At 31.3% G+C, this 23,763-nt stretch overlaps 4 protein-coding genes across 4 annotated transcripts; 2 read left to right on the top strand and 2 right to left on the bottom strand.

Annotated features, from left to right (window-relative positions):
* Positions 1 to 152: 152 nt before the first annotated feature.
* On the top strand, positions 153 to 2,091 carry LOC11433503 (ankyrin repeat-containing protein BDA1). Its single transcript, XM_003603211.3, has 2 exons — positions 153 to 976; positions 1,388 to 2,091. The coding sequence occupies exons 1-2, from the start codon at positions 380 to 382 to the stop codon at positions 2,072 to 2,074; spliced, it is 1,284 nt and encodes a 427-aa protein (XP_003603259.1). The 5' UTR covers positions 153 to 379; the 3' UTR covers positions 2,075 to 2,091.
* Positions 2,092 to 3,145: 1,054 nt separating this feature from the next.
* On the bottom strand, positions 3,146 to 3,715 carry LOC11429934 (dirigent protein 15). Its single transcript, XM_003603210.2, has one exon. It carries the CDS (start codon positions 3,712 to 3,714, stop codon positions 3,148 to 3,150), a length of 567 nt encoding a protein of 188 aa, XP_003603258.1. The 5' UTR covers position 3,715; the 3' UTR covers positions 3,146 to 3,147.
* Positions 3,716 to 6,002: 2,287 nt separating this feature from the next.
* LOC11426732 (dirigent protein 15) lies at positions 6,003 to 6,572 on the bottom strand. Its single transcript, XM_003603209.1, has one exon. The coding sequence runs from the start codon at positions 6,570 to 6,572 to the stop codon at positions 6,003 to 6,005; it is 570 nt and encodes a 189-aa protein (XP_003603257.1).
* An 8,523-nt stretch (positions 6,573 to 15,095) lies between these two features.
* On the top strand, positions 15,096 to 20,511 carry LOC11432432 (glutamate receptor 2.7). The gene is made up of 5 exons (XM_003603208.4): positions 15,096 to 15,464; positions 16,032 to 17,404; positions 17,988 to 18,300; positions 18,927 to 19,342; positions 19,749 to 20,511. The coding sequence occupies exons 1-5, from the start codon at positions 15,176 to 15,178 to the stop codon at positions 20,328 to 20,330; spliced, it is 2,973 nt and encodes a 990-aa protein (XP_003603256.1). The 5' UTR covers positions 15,096 to 15,175; the 3' UTR covers positions 20,331 to 20,511.
* The last annotated feature ends 3,252 nt before the right edge of the window (positions 20,512 to 23,763 follow it).

The following is a 23,763-nucleotide window of genomic DNA, read 5'->3' as shown; positions in this document are numbered from 1 at the left end:
ATTGACCGGAGCCAACAAACTAAAGAACATTCTTTTTTCTTTTTTCTTTTACCAACTTGCCACTTAGTAGTCCTCCTACAGCAACATGTCGTATTCCAAGGGCGATTGAATTTGACTTGTAATGCAAAAAACATGTCCAGTCAAACATTGACTTTCAAATTAGAAGAACAACAAACAATATGGTCTCTTAGCCAATTTCCTTGTAGATCACCAAAAGATAGGAAGGAGAATGATTCTCCTTGCATGCTTCCAAGGTTAAAGAAGATTATAAAAATAATCATTATGCATACAAACTAGCAAAAAACTATATACTCTGCAGCATTTTTCCTTGTACCAAAGTAACCTTGATATCGTTCTTTTAATATAATTTGTTGGCATCATGAATGACCCATTGAATGCAGCAGCACAAATGGGAGATATAGACTTGCTATTCAAACTGATTCAAATCGATCCTTACATCTTAGAACGCTATAATTTAATACCATTTGTTGATACTCCTTTGCATATTGCTGCAGCTTCTGGACATACAAGTTTTGCCACTGAGATTATGAGACTAAAACCTTCATTTGCTTGGAAACTAAACGAGTATGGACTCAGTCCCATACATCTTGCTTTACAAAACAAATATCACAGAATGGTTTGTCGCTTTGTAGATATTAATAAAGACCTTGTCCGAGTCAAAGGGAGAGAGGGTCTAACTCCATTGCATATTGCTACTCAAACTGGAAACTTTGATCTTGTAGTAAAATTCCTGTTTGTTTGTCCAGGTTGTATTGAAGATGTTACAGTTCGAAGTGAGACTGCTCTGCATATTGCTGTGAAATATAAGCAGTTTCATGTTCTTGAGATCTTGCTTGGTTGGCTTCGAAGGACATGCCACAGACGTTCTCACCACAAGGAAAAACGGGTTCTGAATTGGGAGGATGAAGCAGGCAACACAATCCTGCACATGTCAGTTCTCAATAGCTTCCCACAGGTATATGAGACACATCCCTATTTCTCTTTTCTTTCTACTTTTTTCATAAAAATGTGGCCGATGCAACTGCAACTGCAATGTGGCCCAGAGGTTCTTCTATAGCGATTGCGGTTACATACCTCAATTTAAAACTAATATTTTCCTCTGTCTTATTTATTTATAAGAGACATTTGAGTTAATAAAAGTTGATGTATCTGATTAAAATTTTGAATTAGATATATCAACTTTTGTTGACCCAAATGTTTTTTTTTTTATTATTGAAAATCAAAATCAATCTATGTTTCAATATATTAATTAATTCAACTATTATGTTGGCCTTAGAGTTTGACATTTTCAAAGTATTAATAATTTTTCGCTTCTCCTATTTAAAAAAATTAATTAATTCAGCTATGGTCATTTCATATTGTGCAGGCAGTTGGATTGTTGATAGATAGCAATATAGACATAAATGCCAAGAATTTAGATGAACAAACAGCATTGGACATAGTGGAGCAGATTCAGAGCCAAGTTTATAGTGCAGAAATGAAGGACATGTTGATCAAAGCAGGAGCTTTGCATGGTTTTTCACTTGCTCCTACTCCGCTTCACGAAGAGCTACAATCAAAAATCACATTTAACGAGAGAATAGCAATTTGTGTTACTCGTTTAAGAAGGAGAATTTCAAGTGACACAAGAAACGCTTTGTTAGTAGTTGCTATTCTTTTCGCAACAAGTGCATATGAAGCAACACTTAACCCTCCAGCTGGTGGGGGGAAATTAGTGATGATGAAAATGCATACATACTTCTTAGGGTTTTGGTCGCTTAATACATTTTCATTTTATGTTTCAATTTTGATGATGTGTTTATTAATGCCAAGAGGACGTATAAGTGTTATAGTGACATGTCCACTTGCTCTATTCTGTGGCTGTTATATGTTTTCCATGCTGGTTATAGCACCAAGCTATACATTTGGAATTGTCACTGTGGCTATCCCGTGCATACTTGTGGCAGTGTATTTTTGGGGAGCTATGATATACATTACATTAGCTCAAAAGGTACGAATGTATGGTCGTGAATGGGAAGATGTATCCAAGTTTTCAGAAGGAAACAAATGGTAAATTGGAGCATCAGTCAATTTACGTGCTTATCTGCTTGTCTTATGGTTAGGAAAGGCCAAACCAAAGACTTTGTCAACTCGTCAAAATGTAATAAACAACTTTGAGAAATTAACTAGTCAATTTTTTTGATTTTTTATTTTTTTTAATTATATTAAGTTACAAATTTACAGTGTTAGTTATAAATTTTAAGGCTATAATAGGTTTTTTAAACTTCATGTTTATCTTCAAATCTACTTCTTTTTATTCCTTCTAAAATTTACAATTTTTCTTTAAATTTTCGTCTTTTAGAAAAATTTCTTTAAACAATTCTCATTCAAACATTTTAGGTCTAACATTTTTTGTGCTTGTTTTAAAATTAACTCATGTTTGTCCTTTAAAATTTTAAATCAACGTTTTTGACGCTTGAAAAGTATTTTTATAGTATATTAAATATGTTGAGAAACATCATTAAAAAATATGAAGGGTATACATGAGTTTAAAATATACTTTAGAACAAGTGTGATAAATTTTTTAAAACATTGTTTATAAGAATCGTAGTTACAATTAGTTTGTTAATTAGAAGTAGTTATAACTATAAGCTTGTTGTTTAATTAGTTGGTTAATTAATTAGAAGTGGTAATGAATTAGTTGCTCAATTAGTTAGAATAGTTGAGGTCTATACATAACTAATGAATATAAGTCACGATCCTTTTCAATCTAATTCAATATGAATTTTAAGGATAATCCATGTATTAAGACATGCTTGACCAACAAATTGGCAGCATTATCATATTATGCCTATATATGAGAAATAAAAAATGTTATCAAAGGACTAGGTCTTTGACCAAACAAGATATATATTGAAAAAAACCCAACGAACTCGCTAACCACTAGAAACAGAACGGGGACTGGGATGGGTGATTTTGGCTAGGACTGACAATTTAAAGAAGCTTGAACTCCTTAAGACGGAAAATAACTATCAAACGTATACAACATATGTAGGCGCTTATCATAAAATTAATAATAACATTAATCGCCCTTATTTGAAACAGAAAAAAATGGATGAACATTTCCATACATCATTTTCTCACACACTAGTAATGAAGCAGAGTAACATTATACTCAAGAATGGCATCACCATTTTTGTAATCAAAGAAATGTGTCTTAACTTGAGCAAATCCTCTAGCCAATCTAAATTTTCCTCTTCCACCAACAACAGCCAATTCACGAATTGGTTCACTCACAGGATTTCTCGAAAACACACTAATAGAACTCCCTTTGAATTTTCCTGTTGTGAAACCAAAATCAGCATACATAACAATCGTTAAATTTTCACTTTGACTTGAAGACAAATAAAGACCTTGTGCATTTCCAATCAATTTTGAACTTTCATTTGGACCCTCTCTTAAGGGATCATCGATTGCATACACATGGCCAAATGGGGTTGCTTTTGGTCCAACAGTGATGTTTGGATGTGCAACTTCTACTGCAGTTGGTTTGTTTCCACTAAGAATGTCGAAGATGTAAAAATGAAGACGTGTTACTTTCTCTTTGAGATGAAGACTGTGTATGCTTCTTTCTGAATGGTATTCAGAATTCACTTGAATTGTGATGCTACATAAAAATAGACCTAAACCTAGGAGGATTGATTTCTTCTCCATTTTATTGTTTTTTGTTTGTTTGATGAAAATATCTCTTAGTGTGTAGGGAGTTATATATAGACAATCAATGTCATGTTTTTGGTCGAGAATCTGGATTCATTCATTGTGTATCACATTATGTTGTCAATCACTCTCTATTAAGAAAATAATTAACTATATTGATTTTATCCCATTCAAAAAAACAATATTGCCTTTTAAAAAAATAATATTGATTTTATCATAAAAGGCCCACTATCCTATATAAAAAAAATTGAATAAAAAAACAGTAGTCAATAAATGTTGTCTTGATATTTTGAAAATGGAAAATTTTTGAAAAAAAAAGAGTAAAACTATTGAATTGAACATATTTTCTACTTTTTTTTTTTTTGTTTTTCATTGAATGAGGCCACAATCATTAATAGGAATAAGATTTCTTAGGTTCTATATTAAAAGATGATAGAATTACTGATTCCTTTCATTTGAAGTGTTATTTTTTAAAAGTTTTTCTTTTGTCAAAATTATTCTCAATCATTTACTAGAGTTGAATAGAGAAATATGCGAAATAAGATATTAAATAATTTAAAGTATTATATGATAAAAAGATGAATGAACTTCATTGGTTCTATGAGAGACTAAAAATAATATACTACTTATGATAGTGGAGTACACAACAAGTTGTAGCTCCATGTTGGAGATACTCAACTAGTGTCTTGAATCCATAGCCTCCTGTCGTGTGTGTGTGTGTGTGGACTAGGGGGTTAATAAATTTTCGAACTTTTTAATTCTACCACTTCTTGCGATCTGTGACAAATTTAAATCACCATTTCAATAATTGAATTTTGTTTGTTTTCAAATACAGCCATGTTTCTAGTTGTCCTTACAATATCTTAAGTCTACGATTCATAAAAATTAATACCGTTCGGTTTTTTCTAAATTACCTTTAAAGAATGGTGGGTAATTTACCCACCAATCAATGAAAATAAGCAATTTATTGGTAGAGTCAAGACAGTTCATGGATACCATCTAAAAAGATGAATGTTTATTGGTTGAGGTAAATTATCCACTATTCTTCAATATATATATACCCTAGTTGTCATGATAATGTTCTAGTTTCCCAGCTTCTACCATAAATCCAAAACAGACTGCATTCACGGAATGTGTGAATAATGGATTCAATACAAATCGGGCAAGTAATATATGAAGTAAAGCCTCTTCGCACATGTTAGGCATTAGTCATAATAGTACGTCTAATTATACACCAAACTATAAGTCTTTAAGATTTCCATATAACCGAAAAAATGTTCAAGATCGTCACAAATTGTTGAGAGTTGTTTGATTGCTTATGTGTATGCTTTAAAATATTTTGGTTATGAATTTGGACGTGTCACTCAATTTTTCGCTAAATTCATTTGTGACAGAATTATGTTGTTACTTTAGTCACATACTCTTACCCTCTCTAACTTTAGTTTTTCTAGTAGAGTTTGATAATTTGGAGCTATGTTAGAGCTCTTATCAACCAATAGATTAGTATACACGTTAACTCTTGGTAAATATTATTTTTTATTATTAGCATTTTTTGTCGAGTAGTCTAGTCTGATCGCTACAAATTCACCTTTTTGATATGAATAAATAAAGGGTCCTGCTAACCCGTGGTCCCGGGGCACTGGTTAAGCATACCATAAAAGGGAATTATTACCATAAAAGGAAACTGTTTTTGACTTTATTATCAATTAATTACACAATTTCAATGCATTAATTACTATATAATTTCCTTTTTCATATCCTTAACCAGTGCCCCCGGGGCACCGGTTAGCATTTCCCATAAATAAAATATTTGGGGTTTGAACCCTCCTGAATATATTATTCGATGTCTTATCAAGTATCAATTGAGCGTTCATAAAAAAAAAATCTCAACTGAGCTATGATCATAGAGACTTTCTTTAATTAATTTTTTTTTTCTGTTTAATTGAAGCAGATTTAGTAAAAAAAAAAAAGTGAATAAACTATAATTAATTCAACCAGATTTTGAGATTTGTCTTCAATTAAAATCATATTGCATAAATGGAAACCTCTCACAATAAATACATTTGAGTGTCTTTTTGGTCTTAAATACTTTTGATTGTATGATATCAGTTCATTTTGTAAAGATTATTTTAACTCAAATAAAGTAAAGATCATATAATAATAATAATAATAATTTAAAACTAATTAAAAACATAAAAAGATTGAAGAAAATTACTATATACTAGTATTATTATTATTTTCTCCTAATTATGGAAGAAAATTTCCATACATTATTTTCTCACACACTAGTAGTGAAGAAGAGTAACATGATACTCAAGAATGGCATCACCATTTTTGTAATTAAGAGAATGAGTCTTAACTTGAACAAATCCTCTAGCAAATCTAAATTTATCTCTTCCACCAACAACAGCCAATTCACGATTTGTTTCAGTAATAGGATTCCTCGAAAACACACTAATTGAACTCCCTTTGAATTTCCCTGTGGTGAAACCAAAATCAGCGTACAAAACAAGTGAAAGATTTTCACTTTGACTCGAAGATAAATAAAGACCTTGTGCATTTCCAATCACTTTAGAACTTTTATTTGGTCCCTCTCTTAAAGGATCATCAATTGCATACACATGGCCAAATGGTGTTGCTGATTTTGGTCCAACGGTGGTGTCTGGTTGTGCAATTTGTACTGCAGTGGGTTTGTTTCCACTAAGGATGTCAAAGAGGTAGAAATGAAGATGTGTTACTTTCTCTTTTAGATGAAGACTTTTTAGGGTTCCCTCAGAATGGTATTCAGAATTCACTGGAATTGTGATGCTGCATAAAAATAGGGTTAGAACTAAGAAGATTGTTTTGCTCTCCATATTTTTGTTTTTTGATGCAAATATCTCATTGAGTGTGGGGAGTGTTATATATATATATGGATAATGAATGCCATGCTCTTGAATCGAAAATCTGGTTTCATTCATTGTATGTGTTGTTTATGGTAACTTAATAGAGTATCATATATACTTTCATAAAACTTCCATTTTAGTGTATATACTTTCCTAAAAGTGGTCTTCAAATTATCTTATAAACCTTCAAATTATCGATTTCTAAGAACATTTTAGGAAACATTTCTATTAACGATTTCATATTAAATACGTTCACATATAATTTTTTAAAGAAACCTACTATTTGTCTGTAATATTAAATTATTTCAAAATCACACCACCAAAAAAAAAAAAGATTTCCAAATCAATAGCTATTTTTTATAAAGAGAAATTTATTTCTAAGAATATTTTAGGATATTGTCAAAAGAAAAAAGCTTAGGAACCAGTTACAATGTCATTCTATTAACGATTTCATTCTAAATACTGTCACATGTAATTTTATAAGAAACTTACTATTTGTGTGTAATATTAAATGCTTTCTAAATTATTCTCTAACAAACAATTACGATATGGAGACCCAAAATATTCTTTTTTAATTTTTTGTTATAAAAAAATTGAATTTTTTTCTTGGCTTTCAGCATATTATACAAGTGTTTTTTTTTTTTAATTTTTTTATCATTAGTAATACTATTTTTCCGAAAGGATCATGACTAATACTTTTGAAAATTGTTGTTCACACTTATAAAAATGTAAATGTCCATCAACAGTTAACTGTCGTCGATTAAAATGTATCAGCAGTTATCTGCCGATGAGATTATATTGGTAAATTACCAGTGTTTCATAGCATTGAGTGAAGTGTGAACAACATTCTTCAAGACTAATACTATAAGCCTGTCAATTTTTTTTATTTTTTTTTACTAATACTATATAGATCCTCACGGAAAAATACTAGAATATAGATTGACGATGTCTTTTGACGGGACTAGTTAAGCTCTACTGTTCTGACTTAATCTAACTAAGCTCTCTGTTGGGAGTATATAATTTGTTTCATTTATTTATATCAGGGTAAAATAAATTTTAATTTTTAAATAAATATTTTTATTTTAGTCCCTCTTAATTTTTAATTCCTGAATTTTTTATTTTTTTTTAGTCAAAAAGCTACACCCGTGACATTGTAAAGAGAGGGGCAAAAATGAAAGATGATATATTTTTAAGAATAAAAATATGAGGATTTTTTTTTTTTTTGTAAAAAATGAGGATTAATAATTTGGATAATTTTTTTTTTTTCAAAAACGACTTATAATTAAAGACGTGGGAGTAATATATTTTTCTATTTAAGAAAAAGTAAAAACTTATTCACCTAACATAAATGTCAAATATACAAATATAAAAACACTCCCTCAAAAATTATAAAAACACATTAGTTTTTTCCATTTTGAAGCGCAATATTGGTAATTTAGGGCACTGATACTTTAAGAAAATATTTTCCAGCTAATTTCATTTTCAATTTTGTGTTCATTTATTATATGTCAACAATAAACAAGAAACTATTTAAAGTGAATATTTATATACGGTAGCATTTCATCTTATTTCTCTTCATTGGATTGGAATTTGGAAGTAATCCGATTTGAGGCACTGATGGGTGGTAAAGGATTATAACACTAGTTCATCGTATATTGTGGGGATCTAACCCTTTTTCGTTAGACCAAATTATCGTTGGTAAAAGTCTCTTATTTTAACAAGTTAGATTAGACGCATACTTTGAATAATAAAGACAAATTAGATCGTTGTATTAGTTCGTTTGAAACGTTTTTATTTTAATATTTTTTTTTTTTGTCAAGTAGCTTAGTGGCTAGAGCTCACACAATTTAATTGTAGAGAAATAGGGTGTCCGGGGTTCGAACCCCGACCCCTGCATATAATATGCAATATCCCTGCTTTTATTTTAATATTATCATTAAGACATCAACATTCATTTTCTTATTTTATTAAATGAAATTCATATAAATCGCGTACTTTTTTATATATTTTAGAAACAGCAAATTTATCACGGCGCGAGTGTGTAAGAAACACACCAAAACATGCAGGCAACACTAGCCGAAAAACCAGCCAAACAGCAAGCAAAAACCAAACAGAAAACGCGCAAAAACCAGGAAAAAAGGGAGAAAAAAAAAATGCCTCATCTGCTGCTGTCACGGACATGAGACTGCCATATACCAAAAGGACTGCAGACCTAACACAAGAGTAGCAGAAAACCAGCATACCCCAGCCTCAAACTCCGTCAACCACCTACACTGAAATCCTAACGCGAAAGGCATTCTTTCGGATTCCAACACCATTCATAGAACAATCATGCCGGCCCCTTAACACGAGTCAATGTCCATCTCCACGACAGAACCTTGATTGCTTCCACCAACCCCTCAACATTATAGATTAAATTCTTGAAAATACTATCATTTCTTGCCCTCCAAATACTCCAAACCGCCGCATGCCAAATTAACCGGAAACCATTACAGATTCTCTTGTTAGTAGAATTACCATTCCAACATTTCCAATGAATGAACGAGTTAGGGGGTGACACAAAATTAAAACCCAGCCAGCAAAACAATCCATCCCACACCCCTATAGCAAACTCACAGTGGAGAAATGAGTGATTGTATCCATCACTTTAGCCAACCTTCTAACAAGCACCTTCGAAAGAAGTTTGTACAAGCAACCAAGCAAGGAAATTGGTCTAAAATCTTTAAGTTTCAATGGAGAGTGAATCTTTGGAATTAAAGCCACAAAGTATGCCAACAAGCTTTTCGGCACCACCTCATTAGCATGAAATTGATCAAACATAATTCTAATTTCATTCTTCAATAAGTACCAAAACTTCTTGACAAAAGCAAAATTAAAGTCATCCGGCCCCGGGCTTTTATCACCATCACACTCCTTCACAACCTCCTCAATCTCACACAATTCAAAAGGGACCACCAACCTCCTCAATCTCGCGTACTTTGAAAGTTAATCTCACATAAAATAATAGGATTCGCATATGTTTCATCTAATAAGAGAGTGAATGTTAGATAAAATGCTCATAACATTTCCCTTTAAAAGAATAATATTAGTTCTCGTCATTTCCAAGTTTCAAACACACAGTTGAATAAAAAATAATAACCGTGACATACATGTTACATAAGCGTTCATATTATATAACTTGGAAAATTTCTATGTAGCTGGTATGATGAGTCAAACAGAAAATGTAGCTGATATATGATATTTAAATTTTACGTATCCGAGCATATATACTGCTTGATCTTTGTTCGTCACTTTTTATTTTTTAAGATATTTCGCGCCAAAAAAGAGAGCAGTGCTGCTGTACGATGTATAATTTTTATTTATTTTTTTGACAAATGTATATAATGTTTATTAAACGTATTTGTTTTTTCTTATTTCATGAGGAGAGGACAAATTAAAATATGACATGGAAAAAGTAAACGAAAATGAAAGAACTATAACATTTCCTTGACTGTGTAGTCATGTAGTGCAGTGCACTCAACATAAGTCACATGCATCAGATATAAATATTATAGAGATTTTTTTTTTGAAAGGAGATATAAATATTCAGGCACGGCCCTGACGGGTGCAAACAGCTCAACAGAGCTGAGCTTCCCTCAGTCATGGGCCTCAATTTTTAGAACATTGCTCTTTTAAAAAAAATACGTTTTGATTTTATCACTTACCTCTTTTCATTCCCAGAGCCGAGCCTCCCAATTCTTAGGGACGGCCCTGTAAACATTATAGAGATTTTTTTTTTTTTTTGACAAGATAAATATTATAGAGATGATATGCGTGTTTCATAAACATTTGATTTAACTCAAGAAAACGATTCTAATTTAACTTTTTATTTTGACTCAATTCTAATTCAACTTGAATTTATAAATTTTTGAATGGGATAAAATTGTGTTTAAAATAAAGCAATATATATGTTTAATTTTTTATTTTAATTTTTATGAAAACAAATATGTTATATCATTAGCTAGAAATAGATTTTTCAGCCGTATATGTAGCTTCCCTAGCTAAATAATGAGTCACTACTTTAACTTGTTACCTATTGAACTATACCAAAAAATTTGGACTAAACAAATAATGAATACAACCACGATAAATAAAATAAAAAATAAAAAGTGTCTTTTCTATTCTGATGGAAACTATCTACAACCACCTTACCAATATCTAAATGAGAAAAATAAAAGATAAATAACACAAGTTTTACAAATAAATAAGATAAATGATCACCGAAATAATTTTAAATAGGCATAAATCGTAAATTATGACTAAATGTTTCATCTTGATTAGGCATAAATTGTGCTTTGTTGATCATCAATGACTATAGGCATGTTACTTAATTTATAAAATTGGTTTTCCATGGAAAAAGTGAAGGAGTGTCTTCATTCAATATGAATGGGTTGCTTATGGAATATTTGAAAGCAGCGAAACCAAGTTGTTTTTGGTAATCAAGATAGGTTTAGTGATCATGTTGTTGATTTGGCGAAGCTTTTGGTTTAATCTTGGATTGAAAATAAGGCTAAGGGGTTCTCCTATAATTTTTGTCATTTGGAGTACTCAACTGCTAATGTGTTTAGGTGTGACTACGTTTGGATTTTGATTATTGTTTATTTAGGTTGATATATAGCGCCGCTATGTTTTGGCGCATTTATCTCTTGACTTTTGTATCTTCTCAATCTTAACACTTTTTATGTTTTGATTAATTTTTCTATTATAATTCTATTTTGTCATCTTACGAAAAAACATAGATAGGCAGTAAGTAAATATTCTATTTTCATATATATTATTTTCATTTTCATACAAATATAATGTATATACTACATTTCCTTAAAAAAAATTGTATATACTACGTATATAATGAATTCTACTCTACCAAAGCTTAAAAGCCACGTGTTGTTCTATGTACATTTTATAAAATTAAAATCTATTTATTTAATGGACAGTTTTAGTTAAAGATGTACTATATATAAATATAATTATTTTATTTCTTACGTCTTTTTTTCCTATAAAATGTTTAAGATAATTGAATTTTGGGAGCTCGTGAGAGTCGAAACAGGTTCAAATGTTTAACGAACATTGACCAAGGTACGATCTTATACTTATGTGTGACTGTACTTAATCCCATTTTCACACTACTGAAGTATTCATCGTCAATTCATCCCTCACCTAACTTAAAAATGTCATGTTCTGAATTACTCATTAAAAAGTTAATATATTGTCTCTCATTCTCATTCCCATTTAGATCCAGCCAAATAAATATGGAGAAAACAATTTCTACAACAACGAAAATTGTTTATCTTAGATAATCATCACTCTCAAAAGAAAAGAAAGAGTAAACTCTATGAAATCTTTCAAGCTATCTATCGATATAAACGAAATCTAAAAACATTGATGTTGATGTGTTGTCAAATTTAAAGGATCAATTTCTTTATGGGAAAAAAGAGAAGATTTTTATTTTTTTTTACTGAAGAAAGAAAAAGAAGAAGACTTTAGCATGTTAAAATAAATTGAAGTACTTCGGAGCAATTTTGAAAATATTCTGAAAAAGGTAAAAAAAAAAAAAAAAAAAAAAAAAGCAATTTTGAAAATAATAATAATATGCACATTAACATCGTTCGTAATCGGATTTCAATCAAAGTTAACTTATTCGTGTAAGGCATTCTTCGTCAGGACTTTCACTTATGTGTGGCTAATTGTGGCTTGGTCGAGTTGGCATATCATCTTTTTGTGGGTTGTCTCGTTTTTGGTTTGGTTTGGCATCGGCTATAGCTTAACATCTCTTATGTTGATTCTATTTGTGTGTCTAATAACTTTCTCTAGTTTGATCAAATGAGCGGTAACTCAAAATCTCTTTGATCAGCTTTACATTTAATATGGTTTTCATGTGTTTAGAGAATTTGGAGAGAAAGGAAACAATATGATTTTTAATGATAAGGAGGATTCAGATGGCATTTCACAATTGGTGAGTTAATCCCTGGTTTGTTTGAGTATTAGAGCATGTAATTTTTTGTTGCCTTGTTCGGTTTTGGCATTGTAACATTGTCTAAACTAGTTGGGTTCTGTTTTAACATTCCTTGTGTTATTCAAAACGTTTTTTCGTGGTTATGTATTCGTTTTATTAGTTGTAAATAAAAATAAAAATAAAAAGTTAACATCGAAGAATATTCCAGAGAACTGTTTTTTTTTTTCCTTCTTGTTTCTGTACGCATAGCTACCGTGAATATCATTGACTGTGTGTTATTTTGTTTGCCGCAACGATTGAAATAGCTGGAGCCAGATCAGTCTACTACTTTTTTTTTTTTTTATAAGTCTATATAATATAATTTGTGCGACTCAATAAGTCTTTTACATTTTTCTAAAAGAAAAAGCAATAAATCAGGCTTTCAATATTTTTTTTTTAAATTTATACGAGACTCACATTGATTTAGTTTTTTTTTTTTTAATTCGTGTAAATATTAGCCTGTAAAAAATTAGTGTACTAAAAAAATGTGTTCTTGTTATCAACCTATTACTAAATTCATGTTGTATAGCTTTCAACACACATATATGATATATATATTTGTGAAGTTAGCAGTAGCAATATAGTAATACATGTAGGTTATTATTATTTTTATTTTTTTATCAAGTAGTTTAGCGGCTGGAGAAATTCACCTTAAAGATGAAAAAGTGGGGTGTTTGGGGTTCGAACCCCTACCCCTGCATACATAATGTATTATTCCTTACCAAATGAGTTAAACTGTCACGGGAACTGTAGGTTATTTTAATCATAGGAATAATATTTTTTTCCCTGAAAGGATCAATTATTATAATATAGATTGACGATGTCATGATTTGATGGGATCTAATTAAGCTCTAGTTTTGAGTTAATCTAACTAAGCTCTATTGGAAGTATATAATTTTTTCATTTTTATTCTCTTTAATAATATTCTCTATAAATATAAAGTACTTACTATTTTTTCATTTGTTTGACGGAAAAATAGTAAGCTCTATTAGAATTTTGATATATACTAATATATTTGTTCTTTTTTAGGATGTGATCTAGCTGGACTTATAGGAAGATTGTTTGTTGGGTTGAGATATGTTGTGTAGAAGGATTGAGTTTTTTGTCGTTCATTACGATCCGCCATGAGTACTTCTCCATTAGAGGGAGGGTGTTGTCCCTGCATGTACTCCAAGTTAATAAGAGATCAAGAGAGAATGCAGTTAAAATATGGTAAGAAGAACTAAGAAGTGTGCTACGTGATCCAATGCTACGCATTGGTATATATAGGAGATAAATAGCGTTTTTGTCTGTCAATCCATCGCCGGAACAGTTATCCTGAGGAATAGGTGTGACCATCTTGGTGGTCCTCTAGCATTGGATCCGGACCACACGGTCGTGATCTATTAGTCTGGACCCTTATCCAGTAGAATTTAAGATGTGTCCATCGTACGAAGGTCGTGAATCGGACTCACGTCACTTTTTAGTTGTTAAGATATTTCACGCCAAATAAAGCATTGCTTGAAGGCACGTATATAATGTTTATTAAACGTATTTGGTTTTTTTTTTCATATTTCACGATGACCAATTATAATATATGGTAAAAGGTAAACGAAAATGAAAGAACTACCTGTTTCCTTGACTGAGTGTAGTGTTGTGCAGTGCACTTAACATAGGTCATATATAATTATAAATAAATATACATACATGATCTGTGTTTGCGTAAACGTTTAATTTAAAACTCAGGAAAACGATTCAAATTCAACTTTTTCTTTTGACTCAATTTTAATTCAGCTTGAATTTATAAACTTGAACGGATTAAAATTGTGTTTAAAATAAAGCAATATATGTTTAAATGCTTTATTTTTAGGAAACAAACTTATGTTATCATTACTAATAACTTATTGAATAGTAACATCAGAATCTTTTGAGCACCAACCGTATATGTAGTTGCCCTAGCTAGCTAGTTTCTTGTCAAATGAACTTTACCAAAAAGTTTGGAGACATCTGCGGTATATGCTTCCGTTCAATTTTTTTTTATAAAAACAACAATCATCAAATCATGCATGTTGATAAATAGTAGTTGATTACTTGCAGTACATACCAATTAACAATATAATATTGATTTTTATACAGTAGTTTTTGAAATTGACCCGGTATTTTTGTCTACGACTACATATTATATATGTATGTTATTTTTTATTAAAAAAAAACAGCAGGGGACCCAGATCTATAATTAAGTAAGAGATTAAAGATATTGGAAAAATTTCATAAAAAATGTAAGTAAAAATGTCATAAAATACATGTATTTTTTTTTAATAAGGAAAAAATCATTAATCAAAAGACCGATAGGTGTCTAAGTAATGTTTTTTTTGTCTACTATATATAAATATATTTTATTTTATACGTCTATCTCTTTTTAAATAGAAATGTTGATTTATAAAATTGAGAAAATCTATAAACTCACCTTTGGGTGTTTGTAGTTTTCAATGGACGACTATAAAGATGGCTGTAAGAGTGAGAGAAATAATTGAAAGTGATACTTGATGCAAACGACTCAACCATGAACATAGAGTATAATCCAATATTTTTGAAATTCATGGTTTGTTGTTGGTGTCTAGTTATTCTTTTGGGTGGAATATTGGCACAAATTACTAAAAATGAGAGTAATATTGTAGTGAAAGTGGGAGCTGTAATTGATGTTAGCAGTAATGGAACGGTTGGGAAAATAGGATTGAGCTGCATAAACATGTCTCTTTCAGATTTCTATCTTTCTCATTCTCATTACAAAACCAGAATTCAACTCATCCTTAGGGATTCCCATAAGGACGTCGTCTCTGCCGCTGCACACGGTAATTATTACTAATTGCACCTCTCTGGTTTCTTTATGTTTTCATCTTCTAACTTGAATCATATGTTTCTGGATTTCATTGACATCTGCTTCTTCATAGTTTGACCTTTTTTTTGGTTAACACATAATTTAATTAACTAACATATATTTTTCCTTAATAATTGTGATAAATATGAATGAGTTTCAGTTCACGGATGAATGAGTTTCTTTTCTTGTCGTCTACTACTGGCTAGTATTTTCTTCTGATTCGTACGATTCAATTCAAAGTGCGTAGTTATTATACTAGTATAATAATGTACTTCGACTTTGATAGTTTCTTTCTTGAATAATATATGGACTTTGACTTATTATTAGGCTAGTAGGTATTTTTTATGTTGAAACTCAAAATCACTCTTTTATTCGCTTGACCAGTTCCACACACAATACAAGTCTCCCATTTCATTTCTCTTTCTCTTATTGGGTGGGTTGGGGAGTAAACATATTATTGATGTAAACATATAGATAATAAAGATGACAAAATACGGATGATTCAATTAGAATACATAATCATTAAATTTGTGATGAACAGCTTTGGATCTCATTAAAAATGAAAAAGTGCAAGCCATAATGGGGCCAATAACAACAATAGAAACAAATTTCGTGATTCAACTAGGAGACAAAGCTCACGTGCCCATTGTAACATTTTCAGCAACAAGCCCTTCACTTGCATCACTTCAAAGTTCATACTTCTTTCAAATATCACAAAATGATTCAACTCAAGTTAAAGCAATCACCTCAATTATCCAAGCTTTTGGATGGAAACAAGTGGTTCCCATTTATGTAGACAATAGTTTTGGTGAAGGACTTATTCCTTATTTAACTAGTGTTCTACAACAAGCCTATATACAAGTTCCCTATCTAAGTGCAATTTCTCTTTCAGCCAATGATGATGCTATCACTCAAGAACTTTATAAAATAATGACTACTATACCCGCTAGAGTATTTATTGTGCACATGTCACCAAGTCTTGGCTCTAAACTTTTTACCTTAGCAAAAAAAATTGGGATGATGAATCAAGGCTATGTTTGGATAGTAACCGATGGTATGGCCAATTTGTTTAATTCATTGAGTTTTAATGTGAGGGAATCAATGGAAGGAGTGTTGGGTCTTAGGACTTATATTCCTAGAACAAAAAAACTAGATGATTTTAGGGTTAGATGGAAAAGGAAATTCATAAGTGACAATCCAAAACTTGTTGACACAAATTTGAACATTTTTGGAATATGGGCTTATGATGCTACAATTGCATTAGCAATGGCTATTGAGAAAGTTGGAATTGGAAACACCAAATTTGATTACAATGAGAGTAAAACATCAAGCAATTATTACATGCCTAATTTTGAAAAGTTTGGTATTTCACAAAATGGTGAGAAATTGAGTGAAGCTTTGTCAAACACTAGATTTAATGGTCTTAGTGGTGATTTCAATGTTGTTGGTGGGAAGTTACAAGCATCAATATATGAAATAATTAATGTGATTGGTGATGGTGAAAAGAGAGTTGGATTTTGGACACCAGATAAAGGGTTGTCTAGAAATTTGGATACAGAAGGCCTAATAAGAAGCAATAATAGCATATATTCTACTTCTAAAAATGATCTTGGATTAATCATGTGGCCAGGGGATATGAACTCTATTCCAAAGGGATGGGAAATTCCTACTATTGGGAAGAAATTGAGAATAGGGGTTCCGGTGAAAAATGGAGATAACTACACTGAATTTTTGCATATAACGCGTGATCATAGTACTAATTCAACACTAGCCACTGGCTTCTGCATTGATGTCTTCAAAGCTGTGGTGGAAGTGTTGCCTTATGCATTGCCATATGAATTTGTTCCATTTGCAAAGTCTGATGGTGAGATGGCAGGAACCTACAATGATTTGATCACTCAACTTTATTATGGGGTAATCTCTTTTTCTCATATCAAGATCCCTCTTTATTGCATAAATAAATAATCAAATTAGTTCATGAAATTGTAAGAAATGGTCAAAATAGTCCCTACTTTTGAAAAATTTAAAAACACATCCTTTGAAATAATAAAAAGTTGTCACTCCTTCATGTTGACCATACATCATTTTCAATACACTATGGAGTAACGACTTATTTGCCTATGAAATTTAGATCTCCCAATGACTAATTTGTCTGTAGTTAGTTTTTGAACATTTGGAATTAGTGACGATTTGTTTTTGAAATGACCTAAATTTCGTAGGCTAATTAGTCCATGATGAGTTTACATTGACGCAGGATAACATACAATGCGGCATGTTCAATTAACGCACCACGTCATAATTTCTAACATCAAATTTTGACGGAGGGACCATTTTGAATTACATTTTACAATTTCATGAATGTATTTGTCAATTCACAAAAATCAGAAACTTTTTTGACCTATGATTACAATTTTGATGTCCATTTTGTTATTTACTGCATTTCTTAGTTCTAGCTTTTCTATAATGAAAAGAATAAAAAATGATTTTGGATTGACAGAACTTTGATGCGGTGGTGGGGGATGTAACAATCATCGCGAACAGGTCCGACTATGTTGATTTCACCATGCCATACACAGAATCTGGTGTGACAATGGTTGTTCTAATGAAAGACAACAGAAAGAAAAATGCATGGGCCTTTCTGAAACCACTCACGTGGGATCTTTGGGTAACAACAGCTTGTTCATTTGTGTTCATTGGATTTGTTGTATGGGTCCTTGAACATAGAATAAACAAAGATTTCAGGGGACCTACCTCTCATCAGATTGGTACTAGCTTATGGTTTTCCTTTTCAACTATGGTCTTTGCTCAAAGTAAGTCTCACTCATTAAACACACACAAAGTATAATTCATTAGCTATTATGCACTTAGACTAGATCATGTTTGGGTAAACTACTTTATGAAGCATTTAACATATAAGTGCTTAGATTTGGATTTGTTGCATTCATAAATTTCACACATCAATGATTATTTGATCAAGATCGAACAATTGAGATTTCAAACTTAGAATTTTAGAGTTAAAAAAAATCAAAATTTACTTACTTTCTACATTAGGAAAGATTTAGATATTGATGAAAAAATCAAAATTTACTTACTTTCTACATTAGGAAAGATTTAGATATTGATGAGTTGGATTCAAATATGGTTTATGATATAACATTATGACATTATTTCATCCATGTAGTTGATCCCACTTAGTGGGATAATGCTTGGTTGTTGTTGTATAACAAAAGATAAACTTTTTTCATTTAAGTTATAAGCTATTTTCAAAAGCTATCATGGAGTGCTTGTAGAAATCTAGAGAAAATATCTTATGGACATGTCATATGTTGTTTGCATGCTCTCTTTAATAATATCACAAGTATTTACATCAGTAGATAAGTTCAAATAAGTAAGTTCAAACACGCTCTTAAGGTTAAGTATCTCATTTTAATCACAGGAGAGAGAGTAGTGAGTAACTTGGCAAGATTTGTGGTGGTTGTATGGGTTTTTGTGGTTCTAATTCTGGTTCAGAGTTACACTGCAAGCTTGACTTCACTTTTAACAGTTGAACAACTAAGGCCAGCTATTACAGACGTTAACCAACTTCTAAAGAATAAGATGAATGTCGGCTATCTCAAAGGTTCTTTTGTTTATGGAATCTTGAAGGAAATGAATTTCCAAGATTTTCAGCTCATTACCTATCAATCACCTAAAGAATGTAACGAGCTTTTCATAAAAGGAAGTGCAAATGGTGGTATTGATGCTGCTTTTGATGAAGTTCCCTATGTCAAGCACTTTCTTGGAATTTATAGTTGTTCTTCTTCAAAGTATGCCATGGTTGAACCAAGATTTAAAACTGGTGGTTTTGGCTATGTAAGTTCTGTTAACTCTCTCTCCCTAATGTAATATCGTCTTTAATTTTCCCTTGTGAGCAACATTGCAAAATCCAGACGGAACAGGCTGATTCAACGAGTTGAATTGGGAACTTAATTGAACCGGTCTGCTCACAAGTTGTTTTGATCCCAATTACATTGCAGTTTAGTTGAACTGAACCAGTCCAACTATGATTGGTTCAACCAGTTTGTGTTTTTATATTTTTAATTTATTTCTTTTTACATTTTAAATACTATTTTACTTGTTCATTTATTTGTCATCCGGTTCACTTGTGATTAAACCAATTGAACTATAATCTTGAAATCACATCGGTTCGATTCACGGTTCAGTTTGTAAAACATTGCTTATGAGTACTGACCTGAATTTTGTGGGGGTGAATTTGTAGGCATTCCCAAAAGGTTCACCTCTGGTAGCAGACATTTCAAGGGCAATCCTAAATGTGACTCAAGGAGGCAAAATGAGAACAATTGAGAATGCATGGTTCAAAGAAAGTCGTTGTCTAGATTCTAATACAGAAATTTCCTCTAATAATAGTCTTGGCCTTGAAAGCTTCTGGGGTCTTTTTCTGATAGCAGGGATTGCTTCCCTATTAGCACTCCTAATCTTTGTGGTAACATTTCTACATCAGCACAAACACATTTGGTTAAACAATAATCCAAGTAATTCAATATGGAGACGAATTGAAGTCGTGTTTAGGATGTTTGATCAAAGAGACTTGAGTAGTCACACATTCAAGAAAACAGAAAATATAAATGAAAGCAGTAATAATCCTTATCATCATGATGATTTAGGTGCTGTTGAGGTCTCTCCAGGCACACCTTATCCACCTAGTCCATTTAGTCAAACTGAATCAAATGTTTCCTTCTATGGAGATTTTAGTCAAAACATAGATATGGATGTCATGCAAATTACTAATCCAGAAGTTTCCCCTGTGAACAACTGTGAAATTAACTCCCAAGCAACATGAGATCATCTATAATTGTAACATCAAGCTCCTAATTATTGTATTGATTCAAGATTAATTTTATATAACAGTTCCGATAGCTCATCAAGGGTCAGCTTGGATTGACTTATTTGAACTATCTATTAACATAAGCACATGACAGATGGTTTGAGACAGCTTACGGAAATAACTTATTACATGTCAATATGTTGTTTTCAGCATATTTCTATAGGCTTACGAAAATAGTTTATAGCTTATATAAAAAAACAGTTTGATTTTATTTTTTATTTTTTTATTCAGGCTTAAGCTATCATTAAATACATGCCCCACTATATCTCTACAGAACTACACATTTACATTTCATTTCAGAAAGAAGAAAAAACTAGTACACATTTACATTTACACAGAGTGTAAATGTGATGTATAAAAAATCAGTTTGAGACAAAATTAATGATCCAGGTATTTCGAGAAACCCCCTCAAACTTAGTTAATGATCGACATATACAATAAACAAAAAACTACTTGCGAAAGTCTTTTGTTACTTGTGCATTTTCAAATTACCAAGTGTAGATCAATCAATAGAAGAAAAAAAAAAAACAAAAATGAAAAATAATACTAGTACTGAAGATATACAAAGGTATGCGCTAGTCAAGGACGAAAACACGATACATTATTTCCTAAATTTTACTAAATACAAGAAGAAATTAAAAGGGAGGTATCACCTTAAGTATTATTCGATACTTTCTCTCAATTTTCATAAACTCACAGGTTTTCAAACATATGAGTCCGTACCATTAGCAGAACACTCTTCAGCACTCGGACAAAGCATTTGCTGTCATCTTACAAGGCAATTATTCTTTTACTTCCCAAAGGCATTCATATGAAGGATGCAATTTATTTTGTGTAGGATGTGTATAGTTGTTTATATAATTCAATAAAAATTTAAAAGAGGTAAGTTATTTTCTAGTTAACATGTTAATAGTTCTGTCTTATAGAGCTCACCGCAGCAATAGGAATTTCCTTTGTAGATGAAACATGACATTCATAATCTATAATCTGGATCTTCTTAACTTTGCTCGATTCCGTCATTTTTTGCAGCATCCCAATTGCATGTGTCCTGCAAGTGCAAAGACCGAATCAGTTTGTTGCGTGAAGATCGTCCATAACTGGCATGCACACAACCTGTAAAGTGCAACCATCAATTGAATTGTTGAAATCATGATCATAATATAATATATTAATAAGCAGCATTGCTTGAAATTTTTAACACAGTTTAATATATTCAAATTATTCAGAGATAAAATGAAAAAAGATACAATTCTGAGATTCATAAATTACCATCAGAACCAAATCATAAGTGCAAGCAGCGCTTGACCGCACGCACTGCTTCTGCTCCATCGTTTCATCATGGATTGTGTTATCATGATATTAATCTTCTCATCTTCAACAAGAAGTAATGAGAACTGTCGCTGGTGATCAAGACCTTGTATGGGAGTAGAGTAGGAATATGAATGTTAGACTACCCCCATCAATTCAACCTATGCCAAGTGCAAAACATTGTTAGCAATTTTGTATGTGAAGAAAACAAATGAAATGTGACATTCAACAAAAGAAAAGGTGGATGGAAATGAAATTTGTGTTTAGTATGAATTTGATAACAGTACTAAACTTAGATAAAGTCTTAGTTTTTCTGTCATAAAAAAACAGTGAACTTATCTTTAAAATTGGTATAAGTTTGCATTAAAATTAAATCAAATAATCCAGCATGATATTGAAGTCTCACTTGCAAAAAGTGACACATACAAGAACATGCTCAATGATTTGATGGGAAGCTGCAAGCACAACCCGATTTGAACTTTCTGGCTGTGTGTATTGACTTTAAACGATGTTGGACTTCTTCTGTCTCTCTCTACCTATCTCTTTATATACAATTCCAACCTCTTTGTCCTTCTCTTTAAGAACGGATCACACTAATGTTATGCTTACCTTATTTATTTTATTTCACTCAAAGGTTTGCTTTGTTTTCCTGATTGTTTACAATTCCAAATCTATATGTTATTCCTTGGAACTTTACTGACAACATTGCATTCACATTAAATCTATCTATATGAAATTCAAGTGCCTCACTCAAGTAGATTAAACTTGTTATTATCAAGATATTCTTTTATTCAATTAATTCATTTTGTTAAGATATTTACTCTCATCAATACCATGTTTCCTAACAAAAAGCCTCAAATGAAGTTAAATAATCTGTTATTCATTGTAGCGCTTAAAGAGATTAGTCTTCATGTGTTACTTTTCCCTTTTACTTTATAAAAGAATGCTTCAGAGCTTCCATAAACAAATTAAACCTATCATACATCCATTAATGATCATCTTCTAGGATACAATGTCCCTTTACATCCGTCCCCTCTGCCAATGAAACTTGAAAATTACTCCTAAAAGGGACACATTAAAAACATTTAGTAATAATATAAACAATCTCGAATACTTATCCATTCAGAATGTACACTCTCGTGAAGGAAAACAATTTGTGGCAACCTTGCTACTCTGATTGAACGAATGTTTGAAGACTTTGTTGGAGATTGATATTTTTCTGATTTAATAATTAATTGTGTTGTTATTTTCTGTCATAATTAATGTGTTGCTTGTTTAAGTTTAAGTTTAAGTGTCATAGTTAGATTGTTGTTTATTTGGTAAGTAAGAGTCCTAGGTAATGATGTCTATGGTTTTTAGGTAATGATGACTAGTGTTTAAAGTAGATTTAGTGTAGATTTTATGTTTAGTCTTACAAGCAAGCTTATGGCTTGACTCTATATATTTGTAGTGTATGCTTAAATTTAACGTATCAAAGTATCTTAGCTTTTAGTACTTTGTTCACAAAATATTGTTGTCTTCTCTAATTTTTTGATTTTTTCTTCTTTCTTCTCCACCATTTTTAACCTTAATTTTCAGTCTTGAGCTTATTGCTTCTGTGCCTTTGCAAAAGCTAACAGACTTTTCTTGTTAATGGTATGAACTTTTCAGATGCAAATATTTTCTTCTGCTTCTTCTCCTAAACAAGAATTTTTCATGGCATGAACTCTTCAGATTAAAAGAAGTGTCTTTGGTTTTCGTGACTGCAATGAAATAAACCATGTTACATAACATAAATTCGATTCATTCCTGATAAACTATATCAACAAGCTTTCCAAGTTTTCTTGATTTCTGGTATGCATTTAGTTGAAGAAGCTTATTAACCATCTCATCACTCGCTATAGATCGAAGCTGAAAAAGAAGTACATAACTTACGACATGTCCATAAATTGTTTCAGTTTATTTCTATAGGCTTATGAAAATAGCTTCTTTTTTTATTGAACAAATGAAAATAGCTTACTCCCTCCGTCCCTAAATAAGTGATTTAGTTGATTCTGACATACATACCAATGCATATGTTTTATCTTTGATATCTTCAATT

This window comes from Medicago truncatula, chromosome 3, assembly GCF_003473485.1.
Source record: "Medicago truncatula cultivar Jemalong A17 chromosome 3, MtrunA17r5.0-ANR, whole genome shotgun sequence".
NCBI classification, from domain to species: Eukaryota; Viridiplantae; Streptophyta; class Magnoliopsida; order Fabales; family Fabaceae; genus Medicago; species Medicago truncatula.
The sequence above is the reverse complement of the archived record's forward strand: the minus strand, read 5'-3'. Positions and strand labels throughout refer to the sequence as shown.